The sequence below is a fragment of the Saccopteryx bilineata genome, chromosome 8 (assembly GCF_036850765.1).
Source record: "Saccopteryx bilineata isolate mSacBil1 chromosome 8, mSacBil1_pri_phased_curated, whole genome shotgun sequence".
NCBI classification, from domain to species: domain Eukaryota; kingdom Metazoa; phylum Chordata; class Mammalia; order Chiroptera; family Emballonuridae; genus Saccopteryx; species Saccopteryx bilineata.
The window spans coordinates 48,924,848-48,950,701 of NC_089497.1; the positions used below are offsets into that span (position 1 = coordinate 48,924,848).

Sequence of the window (25,854 nt, forward strand, 5' to 3'; positions counted from 1 at the left end):
GGAGAAGCGCCCATCTGCTTCTCCACCTTTCCCCCTCGCCTTCCTCTCTGTCTCTCTCTTCCCCTCCTGCAGCGAAGGCTCCATTGGAGCAAAGTTGGCCTGGACGCTGAGGATGGCTCTGTGGCCTCTGCCTCAGGTGCTAGAATGACTCTGGATGCAACAGAGCGACGCCCCAGAGGGGCAGAGCATCGCCCCCTGGTGGGCATGCCGGGTGGATCCCGGTTGGGCGCATGCGGGAGTCTGTCTGACTGCCTCACCGTTTCCAGCTTTGGAAAAATGAAAAAAAAAAATAATAATAATAAGTGGTCTTGGCCAGTTGGCTCAGTAGATAGAGTGTTGGCCCAGTGTGTGGACATCCCAGTTTGGATCCCCAGTGAGGGAGGGCACACATGAGAAGCAACTGTCTGCTTCTCTTGCCGGCTTGAGCGTGGGCTCATCTAGCTTGAGCATGGGATCACAGACATGACCTCATAGTTGCTGCCTTGAGCCTAAATGTTACTGGCTTGAGCCCAAGGTCACTGGCTTGACCAACAGGCCACTGGTTCAGCTGAAGCCCCCCTGGTCAAGGAACGTATGAGAAAGCAATCAATGAACAGCTAAGGTGCCACAACTATGAGTTGATGCTTCTCATCTCTCTCCCTTCCTGTCTCTCTCGTTGGGGGGAAAAAAGACACAAATTACTTGGCCCTACTTTCCAGTTTCTATTCCAGTAGATCTGTGGCAGAATCTGTTTTGGGAACCTCACAGAATATGTAATAGTTAGGAGGGCTCTGCAATCAAAAAGACCTGAGACTTTCTCACTAACTGACTATGGGAAAGATTCTTTTAAAGATTTTATTTATGGATTTTATTGAGAGAGAAAGACAGGAACATTGCTCTGTTCCCACATGTGCCCTGACTGGGGACTGAACCGGCAACCTCAGCGCTTAGTGACGATGCTCCAACCAACCGAGCTATCCGGCCAGGGCGACTGTGGGAAAGTTTTTAAGTATCTTAATGTCTTTACCTATGGCAAAGACTGCTAACTGTCTGCCCATAGCCACTGTTCTCTTCTACAGCAACAGCATTTTTCGTTGAGATGCAGCTGCCCTACTGAAGAGTTAGATAGCAGGAGCCTTGGTTCAGACACCAGGGAGTTGCCAGAGCTACCCAAGATCGCTTATACACATCTCACAGAAAAGAGGGAAAAGTTTCTAACCTTTTTAAGCAACTAATATTTAGAATCTTATATAGCAGACTAAATATGCTATCTCTTGGGTTCCTGTGATGTTTTCATGAGGTAATGTTTCTAAGTACCTATCCTAGCACTTAGCACATAAAAAGAGCTTAATAAATGTTTGCCATCTACTAACATCTGATGAAGTATTAGCCAGATATATACAAGCTAAACTATATGAGCAAAGTACTTTAATAAGCCAATATGTACAATAAAATATCATTATACACCTGTAAGAAAGACAAAATTTTTTTAAATGGAAAACATCAATATTGGCAATAATATGAAGCAACCAGAACACTTTTGCCTGACCTGTGGTGGCGCAGTGGATAAAGCGTCGACCTGGAATGCTGAGGTCGCCGGTTCAAAAACCTGGACTTGCCTGGTCAAGGCACATATGGGAGTTGATGCTTCCTGCTCCTCCCCCTGTTCTCTCTCTATCTCTCCCTCTCTCTCTCTCCCCCCTCTCTCTGTAATAAAAATGAATAAAAAAAAAAAAAAAAAACTTTAAAGAGTTGGTAGGAGGCCCGACCTGTGGTGGCGCAGTGGATAAAGCATCAACCTGGAAACGCTGAGGTTGCTGGTTCAAAACCCTGGGCTTGCCTGGTCAAGGCACATATGGGAGTTGATGCTTCCTGCTCCTCCCCCCTTCTCTCTCTCTCTCTCCCCTCTCTATAATGAATAAATAAAATCTAAAAAATAAAAAAAATAAAGAGTTGGTAGGAGGATAAAATGTACAACTTCTTTGGGAAAAGGTTTGGTAGATTTTTTTTGAGACAGAGAGACAAAGAGAGGAGCAGATAGGGACACACAGATCAGAAGGGAGAGAGATGAGTTGCATCAATTCTTCATTGTGGCACCCTAGTTTCTCAATGACTGCTTTGCCATATGTGCCCCGACTGGGGGGCTACAGCAGACTAAGTGACCCCTTGCTCAAGCCAGCAACCTTGGGCTCAAGCTGGTGAGCCTTGCTCAAACCAGATGAGCCCGCGCTCAAACTGGCAACTTCAGGGTTTCAAACCTGGGTCCTCCATGTCCCAGTCCATCACTCTATCCACTGCGCCACTGCCTAGGCAGGCTGGTAGATTCTTATAAAATGAAATATAATCCTACCTTACAACCCTGCATTGCCACACCTAGATATTTCTCTCAAGAAAATGAAAACATAGCTTTACAAAAAAGGTTTGTGTAGTAAGACTATGCATTACAGTCTTATTTTTAATAAGACCCCCCCCCCAAATGGAAACAACCCAGGCATCCAAAAATAGGAAAATAAACTGTGGTATATTCACATAATAAAATGTTACTGACACATACAACCATAAAGACAAATTTGAAAAACAATATTCTGAGTCAAAGGCCTTACACAAAAATGCACATACTGTATGATTCCCTTTACATAAAATTCTAGAACAGGCAAATTAGTCTATGGTAGAAAAAATGCAAAACAATGTTTGGTCCTGGAGGTGGAGGTGGAGGTAGATTGGAAGGGGGAATAAATTTAGAATAATAATGTTCTATATTGGGATAATGGTTTGAGTTATACAGGTGTTTATTAAGCTCGCAAATATATACAAGATTTGTGAATTGTATTATATATGAATTCTACTTAAAAAGAGATGTAAACTATACAGTGATAGAAAATGATTTGACTTTGGGTGGTGAGATCACAACACAATCAACAGTTCAAATGCTATAGAGCAGTTCACCCGAAACCTATGTGTTCTTAGACCAATGTCCCCCCATTAAATTTAATTTCTAAATTAAAAAAAACCACCTGTAAACAAGTATCAAACTCTAGTTACTGATATGCATATGCTGACATATTTTGTTTCCTAATAAAATGCTAGTCAAAAAAGGTATATCAGTTCATAGGGCTTCAATATGGTATACTTCTGTTATACGAACCCTATAGTTCAAAGTAATTTGATGGTATACTTCTGTTATACAAACCCTATAGTTCAAAGTAATTTGATGGTATACTTCTGTTATACGAACCCTATAGTTCAAAGTAATTTGATGGTATACTTCTGTTATACAAACCCTATAGTTCAAAGTAATTTGATGGTATACTTCTGTTATACGAACCCTATAGTTCAAAGTAACTTGATGGTATACTTCTGTTATACGAACCCTATAGGTCAAAGTAATTTGATGGTATACTTCTGTTATACAAACCCTATAGTTCAAAGTAATTTGATGGTATACTTCTGTTATACAAACCCTATAGTTCAAAGTAACTTGATGGTATACTTCTGTTATACGAACCCTATAGGTCAAAGTAATTTGATGGTATACTTCTGTTATACAAACCCTATAGTTCAAAGTAATTTGATGGTATACTTCTGTTATACGAACCCTATAGTTCAAAGTAATTTGATGGTATACTTCTGTTATATGAACCCTATAATTCAAAGTAATTTGACCAAAATACTAAGACTGGTTGATTTGGTCATTCAACTAACATCAGCTACCATCTGCGCCAATACAGCCAGTACCAGGAGCTTTTATTTGTTGAACAGAGTAAATTAAAATATATTCTCTATGGTAGGAGAGCCATACTTCTCAGGTTTCCTGATTTATATCTAATTATACCCAGTTTAGAAAATAAATTATAGGTTCAACCTAATCACTGATTTTTCCAATTTTCTAAACTCTTGGAAAATTGATTTATATTTGAAAATTTTCATTTTCCTCCCTTTATACTATCGTTTGCATTACCCAAATAATTTCTTGAAAGACTTTGCAATAAAATGGGAAAACTAGAGTACTCACGGGTAGCCAAGGAAAAGGAGATTGAGGACTGAGTGGCTCCGGAAGAGATTGACGAGCGTCCAACAAAGCACCCATCCACACAGAGTGAGCAGCACCAAGCGAGCCGATATCAGAACCATGTAGTGAACCAAAGACGCTGCACCCACCTTCGTGGCCTACAAGTTTGGAAGCACCAAAAGGAACATTTTTATAAATGACCTTATACTAACTAAACAATGTGACTCAAGTAAGGACTTGGTATATTTAGTGGAAGTTAAACTGTGCCCAAAAATAGAAAAAAGAAAAAGGAAGGAAGGAAGGAATGAAGGGAAGGAGAGAACAAAAACTGCCCAACCCCACTTTATCTTCCCTTTGGTTGAAGATTCAGACCCCAGGCAGTTAGCCGTTTCTTTCTTGTATTCCCATAGTGCCTCACAGAGACCTCCTTTAAGTTCTTATATTATCTAATTTGTTTACTTTGGGGTTTCTGAAAGTAGTTCATGAACTACATCAGAATCACTTAGGCTGCTTACTGAACATGCAAATCCCCACTGCCTGCCTTCACCACATACTGGGAACAAAACTGCAAGTCAGATCTTGAAAGGCTGGTGGACAGTAACAATCCACCCAGTGACTTGTATGTACATAAAGACACTACATACTTTCTCTGACTCCAGACTCAATTACAATGGCTCAACTGCAGCAAGTTTCTATTTTCCTTTGATTCCTTCCCCCATTCTGTTTGCTGAATACTTCAAAAAATAATCAGATCTTCTTTGACAAATCCCTATTATAAATGAAAGTTTCTTTTATGACTTCTGCTAACATGGAAATAATGTATACTCACTTCCAATTCTTTATATCACAGCTGTTCAAATATTCTTAAATCCCAAATCTTTAAAACTGATTAAATATAGTAAGAAAACATACTTGTCTAACAAGACACTCTGCAATACCATTTTCTTTCAAAGTGAGGTTGGAAGGAGAGAACGAGCAAAATGCAGGAGGAAATGCTAGAGTCCTATAACCTTTAAACAGCAGTGTCAAAACCCAGAAAGGGGAAAAAATTATCTGGTGTCAATATATGGGAGGGGAAAAGGAGTTTTTAGTCCCTACTATATATCCATTTCTTATTTTACCTAACATACTACATAGCATATATTATATATATACAATATATACTACTTATATAGTTTATATAAATTATTTAAAAATGCAAAGAAACAAAATACCACAATAAACTGCTTTCACCTCAAACTGTAAAAAAAGCTCAAGCTGTTCTCAGCCAGGGCAGGTAAATAGTTGCATGTAATTCCCCTGATACATATCTCATGCCAATGCACCTCATATTTCAAAGCCAATGGAATTACTCCACTGCCTCCATTCTCAAAAGTTTAGAGTTAGAAATAAAATGGCCACTTCTGCCCAACATCACCAGAGCAGCAGAGCCTGGATATATTTATCATTTTTGCCGTATTTTGGAGTCAACCTTCTCATTTATTTATTTACTTACTTACTTATTTATGACAGAGTCAGAGAGAGAATCAGAGAAAGGGACACAGACAGGAAGGGAGAGAGATGAGAAGCATCAATTCTTTGTTGTAGCTCCTTAGTTGTTCATTGATTGCTTTCTCATATGTGCCTTGACCAGGGAGCTGCAGCAGAGTGAGTGACCCCTTGCTCAAGCCAGCAGCCTTGGGCTGAAGCCAGCAACCTTGGGCTTCAAGCCAGCAACCTTTGGGCTTAAGCCAGCGACCATAGGGTCATGTCTATGATCCCACGCTCAAGCCAGCGACCCTGCGCTCAAGCTGGTGAGCCTGTGCTCAAGCCGGTGACCTCAGGGTTTCAAGCCTGGGTCCTCTTCATCCCAGTCCAATGCTCTATCCACTACACCACCGCCTGGTCAGGCTGGAGTCTATTCCCTTAACCAGTGTGCTATGTATAACATATATTCAATACTATACCAAATCCTGGGGACACAGTGGTAACCAAAACCTCTGTCTACATGAGGCTGCCCAACCAAAAGAGACCCATATTAGATTTAAACAAGCAATTATTTTTAAAGTTGTGACAAGTGCTATAAGAAAAGAGGAGGCTGCTATTAGGAAACGCCAACCTAGGGCAGGCCTCCTGAGGAAGTGGTATTTCAGCTGAGATCTACAGAATAAGCAAGACTTAGCCAGGTAAGAAGTAGGAAAATACTCCCAACACTAACATAGGATATAAAACTATATACAGATAATGTTCCAGCTATCCAGACAATATGTAGATAATGCCTCCCCAAATATATATATTCTCTATATGCAAAGATTAGAAGGAAATGTACCAAAATGTGGTTCTAATTATGGTGTTGTAAAATTTTTAAATGTTCTGCTTTATATTTCAGTGGTTTCCAAGTTTTCTTCAATAAAAAGTACTACTTCTGTATTAGGAAACACAATTTTTTCAAAAGAGAGTTGCCTCAGATTGGTGAAAGAACAGTACAGTAACTTGTGGTCTTGTGGCACAGTAGAGAAGTACAGTTGGCCTGGAGGTGCATGAATAAGAGTCTATCTAGTTGGAGAGGTATTCCTCCCAGAACAGGGTTAAGCTTTCTGAATCAATTACCTCCAGCCTCTCCTTAAAAATGATTGGTCTTTCTCAGAGTAGGATCCTTTCTGTGACATAAGCAAAACAAAAGGCAAAAATATTTTAATAAAAGGAAGGAAAGATAATTTAAGATGGGTATTATCCAGCAAATTTAAATATTTTAGAAAGAAAATCACTACATAGCTCTTATTTTAAATTTCTGAATAGGTAATATATTCACATAGCTCAAAACAGAAAACATTTAACAGTGTTTGTAGTAAGTTTCCCTCCTTACTGGTCTTGTATCCCAGCCACCAATTAGGCAGCTCATTATTAGTCTATATGTTCTTCTAGAGATAATGTATTCACATATAAGAAAACAGATTTTGTTCCTCCCACCTACCTACCTTATTTTGAATGGTGTTCTGTACCTTACTTTTCTCATTTAATATCTTTAGAGGTCAGTAAGTGAAGGCATTTTCATATTTTTAGTGACTGCATGCTATTTATTCCATTATGTTGATAGGTCATAATTATTTAAACAATCCCTTTCTAATGGACACTAAAGTACAGATTTAAGTCTTTGACTAGAAATCTGTTTAAAATTAGCTTATGTATTTTTTTCTAAGAATTACAGGTTACTTTTGGCCCTGGCCGGTTGGCTCAGTGGTAGAGCATCAGCCTGGTGTGCAGAAGTCCCGGGTTCGATTCCCAGCCAGGGCACACAGGAGAAGCGCCCATCTGCTTCTCCACCCCTCTCCCTCTCCTTCCCTCGCTGTCTCTCTCTTCCCCTCCCGCAGCCGAGGCTCCATTGGAGCAAAGATGGCCCGGGCGCTGGGGATGGCTCCTTGGCCTCTGCCCCAGGCGCTGGAGTGGCTCTGGCCGCAACAGAGCGACGCCCCGGAGGGGCAGAGCATCGTCCCCTGGTGGGCAGAGCGTTGCCCCTGGTGGGCGTGCCGGGTGGATTCCGGTCGGGTGCATGCGGGAGTCTGTCTGACTGTCTCTCCCCGTTTCCAGCTTCAGAAAAATACAAAAAAGAATTACAGGTTACTTTAGAAAACAGCTAATACACTCTCCAACTAAGCATATGCAAAAGCTGTTGAACTACCGTAAGGCCAGCAGCAAAAAATAAATAAAATAGAGTATTGCAGGGTACTTCAAGTTATAGTCTTTGTAGCTCCAAGGCAGAAAACTAGTTATAAAGGATTTTACACACTACCTGGACATACTATTTTGACATACATAAGTACCATTGCTAGGTAACTGAAGAATTGGAACAAAATCATTCCCTGCCTGTTTTAACAGATGTAAAGATAAAACTTCACTGAGTTCCTCTAAAGAAAGAACATAATTTCTCAATATATCCAAAAGCAAGCATGTATTTTCATGATCTGAATCAAGTTCCTGGGAGAAAGGTCAGAGACAGCTTTCCCACTATGAAAAACAGATGATCCTACTGCCAATGTTTTTCAGTTAACTTTAAAGGGCTTTCAGATTATGATTTAGTATCTGCAATCACTCTTGTAGAAATAAGGTTCCTGACTTTTAGAGGTTGCAGACACAAAGACTTCCCCTGTATGTTTTGGAAGAAAAAAGTTGACTCAGTTATCTGTGATTATAGGAACTATTCATTCAAAATTTCACACTGACTTTATGTATCAACCCCAAGATTAAAATTATTAGCCCTTTAGCTAAATTAACAGTTATCTTGTTTTCATAATCATTTATAAGGCACAAAATAAAATCTTAGGAAAGCACATTTACCTCCCTCTTTTACTGGAGTTTACAAATATATAAAAAATAATATTAACAACTTTTAACTTTAGAAGACATCATATTAATAATGTCCCAATTCTTTCCTCCACTAACTTAGATTATAATCTTCAAGATTAGTTTTATGCCAATTTGGATGTTGTCATTTTAAAATTCCAAGCTTTTGTGTTTTTTTTCTTTTAAGCAAGAGAGACAGAAAGAGGGACAGTCAGGCAGGAAGGGAGAGAGATGAGAAGCATCAATTCTTCGTTTCAGCACCTTAGTTGTTCATTGATTGCTTTCTCTTACGTGTCAGCGGGCTAGAGTAGAGCAAGTGACCCCCTTGCTCAATCCAGCAACCTTGGGCTTCAAGCTAGTAAACTTTGGGCTCAAGCCAGAGACCATGGAGTCATATCTATGATCCCATGCTCAAGCCAGTGACCCTGCACTCAATCAAGCTGGTGAGCTCACGCTCAAGCTGGTGACCTTGGGGTTTTGAACCTGGATCCTCTGGTCCCAGGCCGCCACCACATGGTTAGGCTAAAATTCCAAGTTCTCTATTTGTGTGTGTGACACAGAGAGAGAGAGAGACAGAGAAAGGGACAGATAGGGACAAACAGGAAGGGAGAGAGATGAGAAGCATCAATTCTTTGCTGAGGCACATTAGTTGTTCCTTGATTGCTTTCTCATATGTGCCTTGATGGGGGGGGGGGGCTACAGCAGATGAAGTAACCCCTTGCTCAAGCCAGCAACCTTGGGCTCAAGCTGGTGAGCCTTGCTCAAACCTGATGAGCCCGTGCTCAAGCCAGCGACCTCAGGGTTTCAAACTGGGTCCTCCACGTCCCAGTCCGACGCTCTATCTACTGCACCACCGCCTGGTCAGGCTAAAATTCCAAGTTTAATTAACTTAAACAAATTTTCTTGCCAGCAACTCCACAGATGGTATATAAATAATGTCACGTGAATGTTACTTGAAACAATGTTTTAGAGGCAACTGTTTATTTACATAAAAGTCTTCATATCAATAGTTACCTAAAATTCATCCTATTTTTACTGTAACTATTAAAATTAGAAATATTGTACTGTATAACCAAATGAGATTGCTAACAGTTCAGTTCAGTTATATCATACCTGAATTTTAAATACATTATAGAAAAAACTTCTTAAAAGAACATAATTCACCTGGGAGTAAGGACAATTTATAACTGTATTCAGTTATATTTGGACATTTCACATTTTCAACCTGAACCCATTCTAGTAACTAACTATAGCTACAAGTGATAGAATATAGTGAATGAGCTGTTACCTCTGAGATGAGGGCCCATACAAGCCTCCTCGCAAGCATCACTGTGATGAATGCTGCCAGGTGGTAATCAATGAGATGAAAGTTCTATAAGAGAAACAAATAACTTCGTCAGAAAGAAATACGTGTGTCCAGTTGGAACTGCTATATGAAGAGGTCTGCCCCCCGAAGATCTTCCTTACAGTACCTTACACTTAAGGCCACAGGGATTTGAGAGCTTTTGAACAGACCATTGTCTTCTACTTCTCCTTCCACGACAAGCTGCTTTAACTTTTCAAACACTATTTTAAACTATCTAGAAAGCAGTCCTCTCCTTTTTTGAAAGCCTATTGTATTAAAAAGAGTACCATGTTTGGTTAACAATTGATAACCTGCAGAATTATGGCAAGAATAAATGCCACATTTATGAGTGTCCAATTTAATGGATCAGTTGGAATTCCCAGTCTTTAGATGTTACCGTTGTTGGTCTCTTTTGATCTAAGAGTTTACACTGATCTAATTGGGCACCTACAACCTAAACTCCCTACTCACTGATATATCAATTCCATTTATTTAGTCTTTCTCCTCACTTAGAAACATATATCTGATTTCTTCTTCCTATAAAATAATAGTATTACCTAAATGCTAAACATGATTCCTTCTAGTTCTAAGTCTGTATGTATACCTACCTACAATGACAAAATGAAAAGTCATTAGCAACTAACAGAACTGAGGTCAAACTCTTGATGGTCATTTTGATGGTCAAAGAGTCTGCAGGTTTCCTGTTTTCCTTCCAGAATGGAAACTTCAAATTCTCAATTAATTCTTTCAATAAATATGTATTGGGCACCCACAACGTGCCAAGTGCTCTTCTTCTTCTTTTTTTTTTTTTTTTTTTTATTAAGTGAGAGGCAGGGAGACAGAGACAGACTCCCGCATGTGCCCGACTGGGATCCACCCAGCAAGCCCCGTACTGGACGATGCTCTGCCATCTGGGCTGCTGCTCCATTACTCGGCAACTGAGCTATTTTAGTGCCTGAGGCGAGGCTATGGTACTATCCTCAGCACCTGGGGCCAACCTGCTCAAACCATTCAAGCCATGCATGCAGGAGGGAGAGAGAGACAGAGAGAGAGAAACAGAGAGAGACAGAGAAGGGGGAGGGGGAGGAGTAGAGAAGCAGATGGTCTTTTCTCCTGTGTGCCCTGACTGGGAATCAAACCCAGGACTTCCACACGCCAGGCCGTTGCTCTACCGCTGAGCCAACTGGCCAGGGCCCTAAGTGCTCTTCTTGAAACTGGGGGTGCAGTGCTGAAGAATATCAAAGTTCCTGCTCTCCTGGATCTTACCTTTTTAGTGTGATGTGGGAGGGCAAGGGGAGAGCCAGATTACTAGCTGTCTCTTCAGCCATCACAGGGAAATGAACTGGCCACTGACTCCTAGCTAACTAAAGGTTCATTTCCCAGCCTCCCTTGAAAAAACTACTGTGGTCGCCTGACCTGTGGTGGCGCAGTGGGATAAAGCGTCAACCTGGAACACTGAGGTTGCCGGTTCAAAACCCTGGGCTTGCCTGGCCAAGGCACATATGGGAGTTGATGCTTCCTTCTCCTCTCCCTTCTCTCTTTCTCTCTCTCTCTCCCCTCCCTCTCTCTAAAAATCAATAAATATTAAAAAAAAAAAGAAAAAACTACTGTGTCTGAGGGATATGAGGGAAAGTGATGTGTACTACTTCGAAACTACTCTTAAAGCTGTGTCTTCCTCATTTCCTCCTTCCTGCCAGCTAAATGTGATGACAGGAGCTGGAGCAGCTAACCTTGGACCAAGCATGTTGGGGGTAGCAGAACAATAGATACAAAGAATTGCCACCCTGGCCTTATATCACCTACCTAATTTTTATTTAATAGAGAAATTAAGCTTCTATTCTGTTTCAGCCACCCTGTTACAGTAGCTAAACCCATATCTTTAATAAATTTAAGGGGGAAGGGCAATGACAATAAAACTAAGAAGGAAAAGCATTTCAAATAGTTATAACTGCTGATAAATAAAAGTGATAGTGACTGGGGGCAGGGTAGTTAGAGGATTGGATGAAAAAGATGAAGGAACTGAGAAGTACAAATTGGTACTCACAAAATAATCATGGGGATGTAAAGTACAGCATAGGGAATATCACTAATAATATTGTAATAACTATGTACGATTCCAGGTAAGTCCTTGAAATATCAGGGGGACTTCTTTGTAAAGTATATGATAGTCTAACCTCTATGCCATACACCTGAAACCAGTATAAAATACTATTAAATGTAAACTGTAATTGAAAAATAAAAAGATAAAATTTAAATTAAAACTGACTGGGAAGGGAGGTACAGAGCCAATTTAAATCAGCAGTTAAGGAGGATGTCTCAGAAGGGGGCATCTGGGTTAAGAGGCAAATGACAAAAGAGCACCAGCAATGACAAGGTCTGGGGGCACAGACCCCCAGGCAGAAGAAAAACTAATCACACAGGCCCTACGGCAAGAAAATACATGCCTGGTATGTTTGAAATCAGCAAGAAGGCTGAAATGAGCAGTAAAAAATCAAGTTTTTACACACACACACACTTTTTTTGAGGGAGGCGGGGAGAGAGAGGCAGGAACATCGAGTTGCCCCTGTATATGCCCTGACCAGGGGAATCAAACCAGCAACCTCCACTCTTCAGACAATGCTCTAAATGAGCTATCCGGCCAGGGCTTAATTTTTTATTTTTAGAGAGATAGAGAAAGGAAAGAAGGGAGAGAGAGGGGAGGGGAAAGGGAAGCACTCATCTGCTGTTCAACTCAGTCGTGTATTCACTGGCCGCTTCCCCTGTGTGCCCTAGCCGGGGATGGACCCTGTAACCTTGTTGTCTCCAGAGGGCACTCTTAACCAACAGAGCAACTGACCAGGGCCCACTCACATATATATTTAGCACACATACACCTATATATTAATATAATATATACATATATATTTTCTCTAATGGGAAGTCACTGAAGTGCTTCAGGCAAAGGGTGCCATGATTTTATTTGTATTTTAAAATGTTCACACTGATTGATTATAGTGGGGCAACATCAATTAAGAAGCTATTGCTTTTGATTCAGGTGAGAAATGATTATGGACTAAGCAGGGTCAGTAGCAATGGAGATGGAGTGGACAGATTTGGGACACATTTTAAAGGCAGGGCAGCCAGGATGCCAAGAATGGCTTACTGTACGTTCCTCAGATCATCTCTTTTTCCCTTAGTAGTTTGGATTCTAACAATATTTATCCCATCTTAATTTTGAGACCCCCTCCTTGTTCATCCTACTTCTTCAAAATAAAGCAAGCAAATTCACTAGCATCCAAGCTAGTGTCTGGGATTTATTTGTGCATCACTGGACCCACTAAGACTTTTCTTTTTTTTCCTTTTTTTTAGCGAGAGAGAGATAGAGAGACAGGAAGGGAGAGACATGAGAAGCATCAACTTGTAGATGCCTCACTTTAGTTGTTCACTGATTGCCTCTCATATGAGCTTTGACCAGGAGGCTCAGTGGAGCCAGTGACCCTTTGCTCAAGTCAGAGACTTTGTGTTTCAAGTCAGTGACCATGGGGTCATGTCTATGATTCCACACTTAAGCCGGGGACCTGGTGCTCAAGCTGGTGAGCCTGCACTCAAATGCTCAAGCCGGCAACCTTGGGGTTTTGAACCTGGGTCCTCAGCATCCCAGACTGAAGCTCTAGCCACTGTATCACTGCCTGGTCTGGCAATCATTACAATTCTTTGTATGTTTGTTTGTTTGTTTTTAGTGAGAGAGACAGACAGAAAGACAGATGGGCAGACAGGGGCAGACAGGACAAGAGAGAGATAAGAAGCATCAACTCACAGTTGTGGCACCTCAGGTGCCATTGATTGCTTTCTAATACGTGCCTTGATGGGGGTGGGGCAGAGCCGAACCAGTGACCCCCTGCTTGAGCTGGCGACCTCTGGGTTCAAGCCAAAGACCACGGGGTCATGTCTATGATCCCACACTCAAGCTGGTGAGCCCACGCTCAAGTTGGCAACCTCAGAGTTTCAAACCTGGGAACCTCAGCATCCCAGACTGATACTTTATCCACTGTGCCACCACTTGGTCAGGCTATAATTCTTAAAGAAAGAAACTGAAATTCTTCTCTTCATCTAATATTAAGTAGGCAGATGGTCAATATGGAAAGAAAATTCTTCATAGTTAATTCTAGGAACTAAGTGATACAAATATTTAAAGGAAAAATGTTTATTTCCTTCCTATACTATCTTGAAGATTTCAGTCAGCATTTTCTTTCTGTGTTTACCAGGCCCAGAAGGTTTTCTAATCATATGTAAGTCACAGACTCATACATAAACTGCCCAGGACAATAGCTTTCTTTCTCCTAGAGCAGTGGTCCCCAACCTTTTTTGGGCCATGGACCGATTTAATGTCAAAATATTTTCACAGACCGGCCTTTAAGGTGGGACAGATAAATGTATCATGTGACCAAGACAAGCATCAAGAGTGAGTCTTAGATGGATGTAACAGAGGGAATCTGGTCATTTTTTAAAAATAAAACATCGTTCAGACTTAAATATAAATAAAATGGAAATAATGTAAGTTATTTATTCTTTCTCTGTGGACCAGTACCAAATGGCCCACGGACCGTGGCCCGGGGGTTGGGGACCACTGTCCTAGAGCATACCTCCATCCTTACCCATCCAGATCTGCCAGTGACAACCACTTACCTGTCAAGTCACTGACTAGCCTTCCCATTGTTTCATATACCCTACTATGGAGAACATTCTCTGCATCAAAATTATCACAGCTCTCTTAAGCTGGAAAGAGGGTAGGAGAAACCTACCTACAATATATTGTCATGTTCTTTAGCCAAGACAACTAGTTCTTGCCTCAAATTCATTTTTGTAACAGAACCCATTTTATTCAGGTAACTATGTTTTTCCAGCCTCCGTTGCAGGACACATGTGCAATGATATAAGCCTGGTCCACAGGAACTCTCTTTTATACTTCCCTTTGCTCTTTTTGCTTTCTGGCTGACAGGGATGAATCACAGCCACCTTGAAGGCCACACACCGGAAGACGGTGGTCAGCATCAGCCTGGGTTCTCTGACTGACCGCATGGGAAGTATGCTGCTACTACCAACTAGGACAACTTCCTCTGATTATTATGTTTGAAGCATTACACAAATTTTAGGTTTATGTTATTGAAGCTTCCATTGTCCTAGTACAGCCATTAAAGTGATAGAGTTCCTAGAATTTAATCACACCGTCACCTTAAATTTCCAACAAATATAAATAACATGGTGAAAACTTAATATCAAAACCTACCCATGCTATTATTATAATAAACTATTTAAATGTTTTCTGCTTTTTTGAGAGAGCAAGAGAGAGAGGCAGGGAGGTGAGAGATGAGAAGCATCAACTTGTAGTTGCCTCATTTGAGTTGTTCATTGATTGCTTCTCATTTATGCCTTGACTGGGGTTCTCAAGGCGAGCCAGTAACCCCTTGCTCAAGTCAGTGACCTTGAGCTTCAAGCCAGCAACCTTTGGGGTCAAGCCAATGACCTGGGTCATGTCAATGATCCAGTCCTCAAGCCAGCAACCGTGGGATTTCAAACCAGGGACTCAGCATCCCAGGTTGATGTTTCATCCATTGTGCCACCAGTGGTCAGGCTCTGCATTTTCACTTATATTTTTATTTCCTCCAGTCATGGGCCAAAACCAGTTATTTTATATTTAACAATCTTATTACATTTTATTTCTGAAAATAAACTGTGGTTTAACAGAAAAGCATTTTATTAAGAAAAAAGTTATTAAAAGAAATAATTTCTACACAAAGATTTCCTGACTAGTTTCTTGGCTAAGTAACACAAAGAACTTAAAGGCCAATTATGACTTACCAATGAAGTACAAGAAGCAGGATGATTGTAAGGGTACCACCACACTGTTTTATAGATATTGATGTACTGAATGAACAGAGCAACCAGCAGGTAGATGAAAAAGAGAAATTCAAAGAGCAGGCTCCCATCCACAGGCAAATCAGGAATTTGGCAATGACGAACAGGACCTGGGGTGATTAAGGCTGTGATAGGAGGGACCGGAAGGCCAATAGCACTACCATTCCTGAAAGAGAAAACCAGGGTTAGCTTAAATAGTGATACCCTTCAGTGTCACTCAGCGTTAAGGGCCCCTGCTTCCCTCTCCACCTACCCTTTACCTGTTGGCCTTCTCCGATACTCCACCCTAGAATCTTTGGCTCTGGTCTTCTCCCTCCACACACATACTCTCAGTGATCTAATATGCCGTCATGGCTTCCATTATTCCCTCCATGCTGAAAACAAAGACTTCTCTCCATAGAGCCCACAGCTGAGCTTTAGACCTATGTTATCAACCTGTCTACTGGACATCTCTGTGTTCCTCCTCCTGCACTCCTGATCCTAGTTCCTTGGTCAGCAAAATGCAGCTCGCGAGCCACATGCAGCTCTTTGGCCCCTTGAGTGTGGCTCTTCCACAAAATACCATGTGCGGGCACTACCTCAATAAGGAATGTACCTACCTATATAGTTTAAGTTTAAAAATTTTGGCTTTCAAAAGAAATTTCAATCGTTGTACTGTTGATACAGTATTTGGCTCTGTTGACTAATGAGTTTGCTGACCACTGCCTAGTTCATGGTCCACCCAGTTAGCTGCCCAAATCAGAAACCTGGGAGTCAGATTAGAACTTTCCTTCTGCGTCTCCATATCCAACCACTAAATCTTATATATTCCACACTGTAAACCTTTTTCTAAACTGTGCCCTCCTCTATAATCCCCACTGCCTTAGTATAAGCAGTTACTATTTTTCATCTAAACTACTGCAGTAATCCCCATAAATTGAACTTACTTTCACCAAATCCTCCAGTCTTCCTTCAGAGATCTTTCTGAAGTGAAACTCAGATCTTTCTGAAGTGTTACTCTCTTGAATTACCCTTCTAAGTGCCTGTCCACTGCCAACAGGATAATATCAATAAATTTAGTATGTCCTGAGAGGCCTTCTGCTGAACAAACTAGCTTCATCTCCTAAAACACCTTCCTTAGCCCCCAACATACACATTTACTGACAAAATCCTTCAAGACTTTAAAAGTGATCAAGCTTATCCTCTATGAAGTTTACTCTGTTTTACTCAATTAAAACTAATTCATCTCTTCTCTGTGCCACCATTACACCTAAACTATGCCTTATTCTCGGAAAAATAGAAGGCAGCAGGAAAAGAGAAAGACCATATGCAATATGGACTGACTCCCTTAAAGAAGCCATAGGTATGACGAGTCTACAGGACACTGTGGACATCACTAATTCACAGGCTCACCAGGAGATGCAGTCAATTCAGTGGCACATAACACATACCTTTCATACTGCATTTTTCATACTATCATTTTTTGTATACATCTATGTCTTGTCTATCAGACCATAATCTTAAGGACAAAAACTATACTTTTCCTAATTCACTGCAAATAGATACCTTTAGGTTGAAAAGTCAGCAGACCAATATGGCTATGAAAAAGAAAGAGTGATCTCTTAAAACATGAATCATAATATACAGGTTTTAATCCCTATCTTCTTGTTGTTCTTCCTTCCAAGCTGTTTTATAGGTCAGAAATTGCTGAACTATCTAAAATAATTAAATTTCCCATTACATATATACCTGGAAACAGATATAGAGATCTAAAAATCTACTACTGGTTTACAGAACAAAGAAAAGAGGGTTGGATTTTTCAAAGAAGAGTCTAGGGAAGGAACAATATTAGCATTACAATGCTACTCTCAAAAGTTCCAAATATAAAATTCTAGCATTAGTTCGTGACATTCACAGTACTTTATGTGACTCATGGGAATATGAACTCTGCTCATTCTGATCAGTTAAGAATACCATGGCAGCCTGACCAGGCGGTTGCGCAGTGGATAGAGCGTCGGACTGGGATGTGGAGGACCCAGGTTCGAGACCCCGAGGTCACCAGATGAGTGCGGGCTCATCTGGTTTGAGCAAAGGTTGGACCCAAGGTCGCTGGCTCGAGCAAGGGGTCCCTCGGTCTGCTGAAGGCCCGCAGTCAAGGCACATATGAAAAATCAATCAATGAACAACTAGGGAACTGCAATGAAGAACTGATGTTTCTCATCTCTCTCCCTTCTTGTCTGTCTGTCCCTATCTATCCTTCTCTCTGACTCTGTCTCTGCCAAAAAAAAAAAAAAAAAGAAAAAGAATACCATGGCAGAAATGCAGAGGAGCTAGAGGGTAGGAACAGGGATGGGGGAGTGAGGGGAGCAGAAAAAATAATAAAAATGTCTTCCTCTCATTCCCAGAGTATACTCTAATAGAACAAGCTTATCAAGGAGTCGGTTTTGATCTACCAGTAGGTTTCACAACCTTACCTGTTCAACCCTAAACCAATCATTGACACCAGAGCCTTCTGGTCTGCCCTGGGAGCTGGGCCACAGCACTTCACAACTCCCAAAGATATCATTTACATTTTCTCCAGGTGCCCTCTGGAGTCATACAAGTTGGTGAACTTTAATGGAGGGGATTGATGACAGAAGCCAATCTATTCCCTCACTCCAGTTAATCTTAAGACATGGAAATAAAGAATTCTGAGGCCTGACCTGTGGTGGCACAGTGGATAAAGCGTCGACCTGGAAATGCTGAGGTCGCCGGTTCGAAACCCTGGGCTTGCCTGGTCAAGGCACATATGGGAGTTGATGCTTCTTGCTTCTCCCCCTTTCTCTCTCTCTGTCTCTCCCTCTCCTCTCTAAAATGAATATATATATTTAAAAAAAAAAGAATTCTGAGGAGAAGTTATAAGGTTAAGAGTCTCTAGAATAAAATAAAAATTCTAATTTCTCTTCAGTTAAAAGTACACGAAAGGGTAAAGTATGCTAAACTATCTTTTATTATTTAAAGGTTAAAATGGTTCTTGCAGAATTTTTTCCAAGTAATGACTAACGTGCTTCTGCTGTTAGCAAAGTCAATAAAAGGCTGTTAGCAAAGTCAAATCAAAGTACAAAAGATCTACACTTGTGACATTCTACATGCCATGGCTATTATACTTCAAACCAGAAAACAGACAAAGGTCAAATAAATTGACCAAAAGCATCGGTGGGAAAGTGGAAATAAGGTATAAATTGAGAGCTCCAGAGGAGATATGATCAAAGTTCTAAACCACCCTTTTCCCCAAAAGCCAAAAGCTAGCATAAACAGACTCAGTCAGTACATCTCAGACAATTAGTTGTCGAGGTATTATTTAAAAAAAAAAAAAAAGTATTACTCCTGTAACAAGATTTAGAAATAGATTCAAGAAAAGCAAAGTGACACAAATGTTTGAGATATAATGTGGAATAGCTCTCCCAGATTTTCCACTAACAGGCTGTGGTCTTTGCGAAAGTAACTATATCTCCGAGCCCCAGTTTTCTCGCCTATAATACAAAGGTTGGAATAGATTCTTTTAAAAGAACTCTTCTCAATGTTAACACTGAGTATTATCTTTTAAACTGTGTTGCAGGTCTCTAAGACCAAGGCCAGGCTTGATGATCTGCTAGGACTCACAGGACACAGCATGTTTACAGCTAACATTATGCAGCAAAAGGATACAAATTAAAATCAGCAGAATAAAAGATACATGGGGCAAAGTCTTGAGAAAACGAGGTGCAAAGTTCCAAGAGTCCTTTCTCAGTGGAGTCATACAGGATGCACTTAATTCTCACCAACTACTTCGGACAATACATGTTAAGTGCTGTTTATAAGGAAGGTTCTTTATAGACTCAGTACCCAAAGTTTTCACTGGGGGCTGGTCATGGAGGCATGTCTGCCTACCAATGAGAATATTTCAGATTCCCAAAAGGAAAGCTGGTGTTCAGCACAGCCATCCTTAGGAAGGCCTGCTTGTACGGCTGGCATCTGGGAACTTGACTGGTAAACAGTTTCCATACTGATATAAGTTTCACTAAATAATAATGGCTCACAGTGCCTAAAGCATTTGTGCAACCAATGTGGTTTACACTGAACACCTGCTTTGTCTTTGCATATAAAGTTTGTGTGCAGAGAAAGAGTTAACATAGCAGGTCTGAGACTGGTTTTATGGAGCAAGCAAGCAACAGAATTTAGCTAAGTAAATGAACAAAGCAAGGAGGCTTCAAAGGAATAAAGAGGAATAAGAAAGGATAAAGCAGTGATCATTTGGTCAGAGTACCTGCAAGAACAAAACAAAGAAAAACTCATTCTTAGTTTTTCTCAAATAAGATTCTCCCTGAACTGAAAGGTCTCTTTGGGAAACTCAGAAACTCAGTGTATCAGTTGTATCTTCCTCCTTTAGAAAACAATCATCTAAGCATGCTGTCCCAAAAACAATACCCTGCTTCCCACAGGTGGAAAACAGGACAGAGAACCATGGATTTCAATCTTGACTGTGTCCCAAACTAGCTCTTTGACATTGTCAAGTTAAACTCCACCAATCAGGCCACAAACACCTCCCACACAGGGGCAAATGCTCTCTTCAGCTGACCTATCTTGCAGAATCAAAACTATCACCTCAAATTGTATCACACTTAAGCAATTACCTGTTTCTCTCTTCAGTACTCTAAAGATACTCTAGAAGGGTTTTCCCTATATGGACCCTGTCTTTCTTTGTATACATCTTTCCTGACACCATATTAGACCATCTACCACTGGTTTTGGGGGTTTTTTTTGTTTTGTTTTGTTTTTTTGCTTTTATTTATTTAGTTTGTTTGTTCTTACAGAGACAGAGAGAGGGATAGATAGGGACAGACAGACAGACAGACAGGGACAGAGAGAGATGAGAAGCATCAGTCATTAGTTTTTCTCATATGTGCCTTGACCATGGGCCTTCAGCAGACTGCGTACCCCCTTGCTTGAGCCAGCGACCTTGGGTCCAAGCTGGTTAGCTTTTGCTCAAACCAGATGAGTCCACGCTCAAGCTGGCGAACTTGGGGTCTCAAACCTGGATCCTCCGCATCCCAGTCCGATGCTCTATCCACTGCGCCACCGCCTGGTCAGGCTACTACTGGTTTTTATCCCTATTTTTATACCCCTCCCCAAGGTCTTATATAGTAACATATTCTAGACTGCTTCTTTCCCATTAGGAAACATATGGAACCATCTTCTCCCAAAATAACCTCTTTAGGTAAATATGTCACAAAATAATCACTCAATAACTGACTTTTCAAACATTAACAATGATCTTTCACTTTATTCTAATCTGTTGAAAACCGTGTTACTCCTCACCACCCCAGTTAATTGCTAGAGAAATGTATACTAAAGGAGAGTGGAAGATCAAAGCAACCATGGCTGACACCTTGAAAGCCAGAGTAGAAGAGTTACAAAAAAGAGAAAATACATGAATATAGCTAAACCCACCAGAAAGCAGAAGTAATTTCCAAATATTCCTAGTTCTTCCTAGTACTCTACTCGTAAACTTTAAGTACAACTATAATCCAGGAATGTGGCTTTCAGCTTTTTTAAAAGCAGAATACTTCATTTTCCTCCCCAAAATATATTTTACATGGTATCCCAATACTTAAAACACAAAGCTGGCATTAGTCTGATTAAGAGAGGACTAGGAAACCTGAAGCCTAAACTGTTGGGACTGCCTGCCTCTTTCCATCCTCTAGCTCTCCGACAGCAGCCCCTGAGACACTGAGGGATTCCGTGTGACAATTTGAGAACCAGAATCCTCAAAGCCTAAGCAGAAAAAAATGAACAAAGAACTACTAGAGTCAACATAGAGGCAGAGCTAGACTTTTTTTTAGATAGAGAATCCCAGCTGGGCATAGCTACAATTTTCTACTGCAACTTGAAAGCAATGAATCACTAAGTTGACAGTATTAGCAAAATTAAGGCATGTACTTCAAATAAGAAACATCTTTCAGGGCAAGGGGGAGGGAGTAAAGAGGGACAAATATATATTCCATATACATAGGTGTGATATAAAACTGTGACTCATGGACATAGATAAAAGCAAAATGGCTACCTCAGGGAGGAGGAGGGGAGTAAAGAGGGCCAAATATATGGTTATGGAAAATTATTTGACTTTGGGTGATGGGCACACAACACAATCAACTGTTAAAATATTATAGAAATGTTTATTTGAAACATTTATACTCTTATTGATCAATGTCAGCCCATTAAATTTAATTGCAAAATAAAAAAATTATAAAAATTTTTTAAAAATGTTACTATTTTAACCTTGGGGGGGAAAATCCTTCACCTCAATATCCATCTTAGATAGTATCTTTCTTCAAAAGTATTTTCATATATTCTTTCTTTTTAATTTCCCTTTATTTATGAAAATATATAATAATACATGTTACTGATTTTGGAAAATTCAGAGTAAAATTTTAAAAAGTTACTTCAATTTATCATTTATTTTAAACATTATTCTATGAAGCAGACAGTATCACTGTTTTTAAAGTGAGAAAATCCAGAGTAAAAAAATAATACTCTAAAATAAATTTAAAATAATCTGCATACATACATAAAATTAGTATGAGAATCAGAGACTGGAAAAATCCCTTCAAACTGGAATTTCAGGGAGACACCCCCAAGGAAATAACAAAATCAGAACTGATTTTTTTTTAATTTTTTAATTTATTCCTTTTTAGAGAGGAGAGGGAGGGAGGGAGGGAGAGAGAGGAGAGACAGAGAGAGAGAAGGTGGGGAGGAGCTGGAAGCATCAACTCCCATATGTGCCTTGACCAGGCAAGCCCAGGGTTTCGAACCGGTGACCTCAGCATTTCCAGGTCGACGCTTTATCCACTGTGCCACCACAGATTAGGCCAGAACTGATTTTGAAGACTGAGTAGAACCTGGGTTGGAAAGTCAGAAAAGACCCTGGCCAGCTGGCTCAGTAAATAGAGCATCAGCCAGGCATATGGATGTCCTGGGTTTGATTCCCCGTTCAGGGCACAAAAGAGAAGCAACCATATGCTTCTTTCCTCAGCCTTCTCACCCTTCTCTCCCTCTTCACTTCCTGCAGCCAGTGGCTTGACTGGTTTGAGCATGGACCCTGGATGCTGAGGGTAGCTCGGATGGGTCAAGCCTCAACATCAGGTGCTAAACACAGCTCAGGTGAGTCAAGCACCAACCCCAGACAGGGGTTGCCAGGTGGATCCTGGTCAGGGTGCATGTGGGAATCTATCTCCCTTCATATCACTTAAAAAAAAAAAAAAAAAGGATGTGGTCAAAGTAATGACGACATGAGATATTCCTGATCTCTCCCCTGAAATTTCAACAAACTGAACAACTATAATGCAGCAAAGGGACCCCAGTTGGGCTCACAGGCGTGCCTTAAAGATACGAGCACTGAATGGACTAAAGATGGGAAGGACTGAAAAGGGGGTCGAAGATAAAATACTTGTGGTCCACTGCAGAGAGAGGCTGGAGTGACTGGGTTTTTCTCTGTTGGAACTATGGGGAGTAAGGAGGCTCCAGCTGTCTGGGTTTTCTTGGGGATATGAAGAGGGAAGCCTGGAATGACTGAGCCTCCTTGTGCCAGGAGAAGCAGTGAGATTGAGGGGCAAAGGGGGAGATACTAAACCAAAGCCAAGGCAGAGCACAGGTCATGGCCAGTGGGCCCGCAACCTGCATTCTGCACAGAGACAGAGAAAACCAAAGTGCAGCCCCCCAGCCTCCCAGATCCTGCCTCCCTCACATCATAGGTATGGAGAGTGGTCGAGAGAGACCCCACAGGAAACTCTTCAGATCTACTCTCTGCCCTGAAAAACAGAAGTGCTCTGTGTCTGGTCCCCTGGTCCGCTGAGATGCAAGGAGGAGCTCCTGGAGGCATGAGAGCATCACTGCTAAAGCTGTAAAGCCCTCACAACATGCCCCACACACCAACACAACTGCAACCTGACCTACATCACTGCTGACAGCAACCGCTCAGCAGAGGTCAGCCCAGAAATTTTACAGAGCTAAAACTTATAACACAGCGACACCTACTGGAAGAAAACAGTAACCTCTCAAAACTGAATTTTATTTTCCTTTTTTATTTTTTTCATTTTTACCTTTTGAATTTCATTTTCATATTTTTATTCTTATTTTTTGTGGGTGTTTTGATTTTGATTTTTTTGGTTTCTGCTTTTTCTGTTTTTTTTTTTCACTTATCATTATTTTTAAAATTTTTATGTTTCATTGTTTTTTTCAATTTTTAGTTTTCATGTTTTTAGTTGTTTTTTTGTTAGAGTTCTTAACAATACCACTCTTAAATGCCATCAAGGAAGTAGAACTCGAATACCATAACTACACCAAACCAACAAGTAATTCAGAAAGAAAATAAACTATCTCCAGAAACTAACTGCAATCACATGGAAACCTTGGGAGTTAAACGACAGAGAATTCAAAATTGAAGTTCTGAAAATACTCAATGAGATGCAAAAAAATGACAGGCAATTTAATGAGCTCAAAAAACAAATTAATGAACAAAATGAGTACTTCACGAAGGAAACTGAAACTTTAAAAACAGAGATGAAAAGCTCAATGCATGAATTGAAAACTGAGGTAGCAAGTTTAGCTAACAAAACAGGCCAGATAGAACAGAGGACCAGGGACATCAAAGACAGGCAACTACAGATACCACAGAGAAGAAAAAGAAAGATACACACATTTTAAGAAATGAGAGAGCTCTACAAGAATTGTCTGACTCCATCAGAAAGAGCAATATAAGAACAATAGGTATAGAAGAAGAAGAGAGGGAGAAGGGAATGGAGAGCCTATTCAAACAAATAATAGGTGAGAACTTCCCAAGGATACGGAAAGAGTTACAGCCTTGAATCCAAGAAGCAAACAGAATGCCAAGTTACCTTAACCCAAACAGACCTTTCCCAGAGCACATTGCAATAAAACTCTCAAAAATCAATGATAGAGAAAGAATCCTCAAGGGAGCTAGGGAAAAGAACCTAACATATAAAGGAAGGCCCATTAGATTATCATTGGACTTCTCAGCACAAACTGTACAAGCCAGAAAACAGTGGACCCAAACTTTTAAAGTACTGAAAGAGAGGAATTACCGGCCAAGAATATTATGTCCATCAAAGCTACCCTTCAGATATGAAGGAGAGATAAAAACTTTTGCAGACATAAAATAGCTGAGGAAATTTATCACTAGAAAACCACCTCAGGAAAGACTCAAGGGGGTTATACAACCAGATACAAGGAACAAAACAAATCAAAACTACAGGTAAAAGTTCAAACAAGGTCACAACAAAGATAAGGATAATCTGTGACAACAATAACATAGAACGGGAGAGGATAAAGATCTGCGGTAGCAAAGGAGAATTTAGTGGAGAAGCACTCATATGACAAAGGACTCTTGTACATGACAATTTTTCTATTAATAACCTAATGGTAACCACCCACCAAAAAATCACTACTGAAACATACAGAATAAAAAAAAGAAGCAGGGGAAAGAAGTATAGAATACCACCAAACAACAAACAGAAACAGAAAAGAATGAAAGGATACACAGAGCTACCAGAAAACAAAACATAAAATGGTATAGGAAATCCTCAAGTGTCAATAATTACCCTAAGTGAATTCATTGGACTGAATTCACCAATGAAGAGGCAGAGAGTAGCAGACTGAATCAAAAAGCAAAACCCAACCATATGCTGCCTTCAAGAGACACATCTAGCCTGACCTGTGGTGGCACAGTGGATAAAGTGTCGACCTGGAAATGCTGAGGTCGCTGGTTCAAAACCTGGGCTTGCCTGGTCAAGGCACATATGGGAGTTGATGCTTCCAGCTCCTTCCTCCTTCTCTCTCTCTGTATCTCTCTCTCCTCTCTCTCCCTCTCTGTCTCTCCCCCTCTCTCTCCTCTCTAAAAATGAATAAATAAAAATAAAAGATTTAAAAAAGAGAGACATATCTAAGCTGCAAGGACAAAAGTAGACTCAAAATAAAAAATTGGAAAATGATTTTCCAAGGAAAAAACACCCAAACAAAAGCAGGTGTAGCCATACTAATATCTGACAATGGCTACACTAATGAATACTACCAAACATTCAAAAATTTGGTTCCTATCCTTCTCAAAGTCTTCCAAAAAATAGAAGAAGCAATACTCTCTAACACATTTTATGAGGCCAACATACCTGATACCAAAACCTGACAAGGACAACACAGAAAAAGAAAACTACAGACCATTATCTCTAATAAATACAGATGCAGAAATCCTAAACAAAATACTAGCAAATAGAATACAACACATTAAAAAAATGAT

At 40.4% G+C, this 25,854-nt stretch overlaps 1 protein-coding gene across 3 annotated transcripts in view; it reads right to left on the minus strand.

The window, feature by feature from the left end:
* TMEM39A (transmembrane protein 39A) overlaps positions 1–25,854 on the minus strand; it is a 43,688-nt gene that overhangs the window by 11,768 nt on the left and 6,066 nt on the right. For all 3 annotated transcript variants that reach the window (XM_066241316.1, XM_066241317.1, XM_066241315.1), the window contains exons 3-5: positions 15,492–15,714; positions 9,597–9,680; positions 3,992–4,146 (exon numbers count right to left, since the gene is read on the minus strand). In XM_066241316.1, coding sequence (XP_066097413.1) covers positions 3,992–4,146; positions 9,597–9,680; positions 15,492–15,714 — 462 coding nt within the window. The remainder of the gene's footprint in view (positions 1–3,991; positions 4,147–9,596; positions 9,681–15,491; positions 15,715–25,854) is intronic.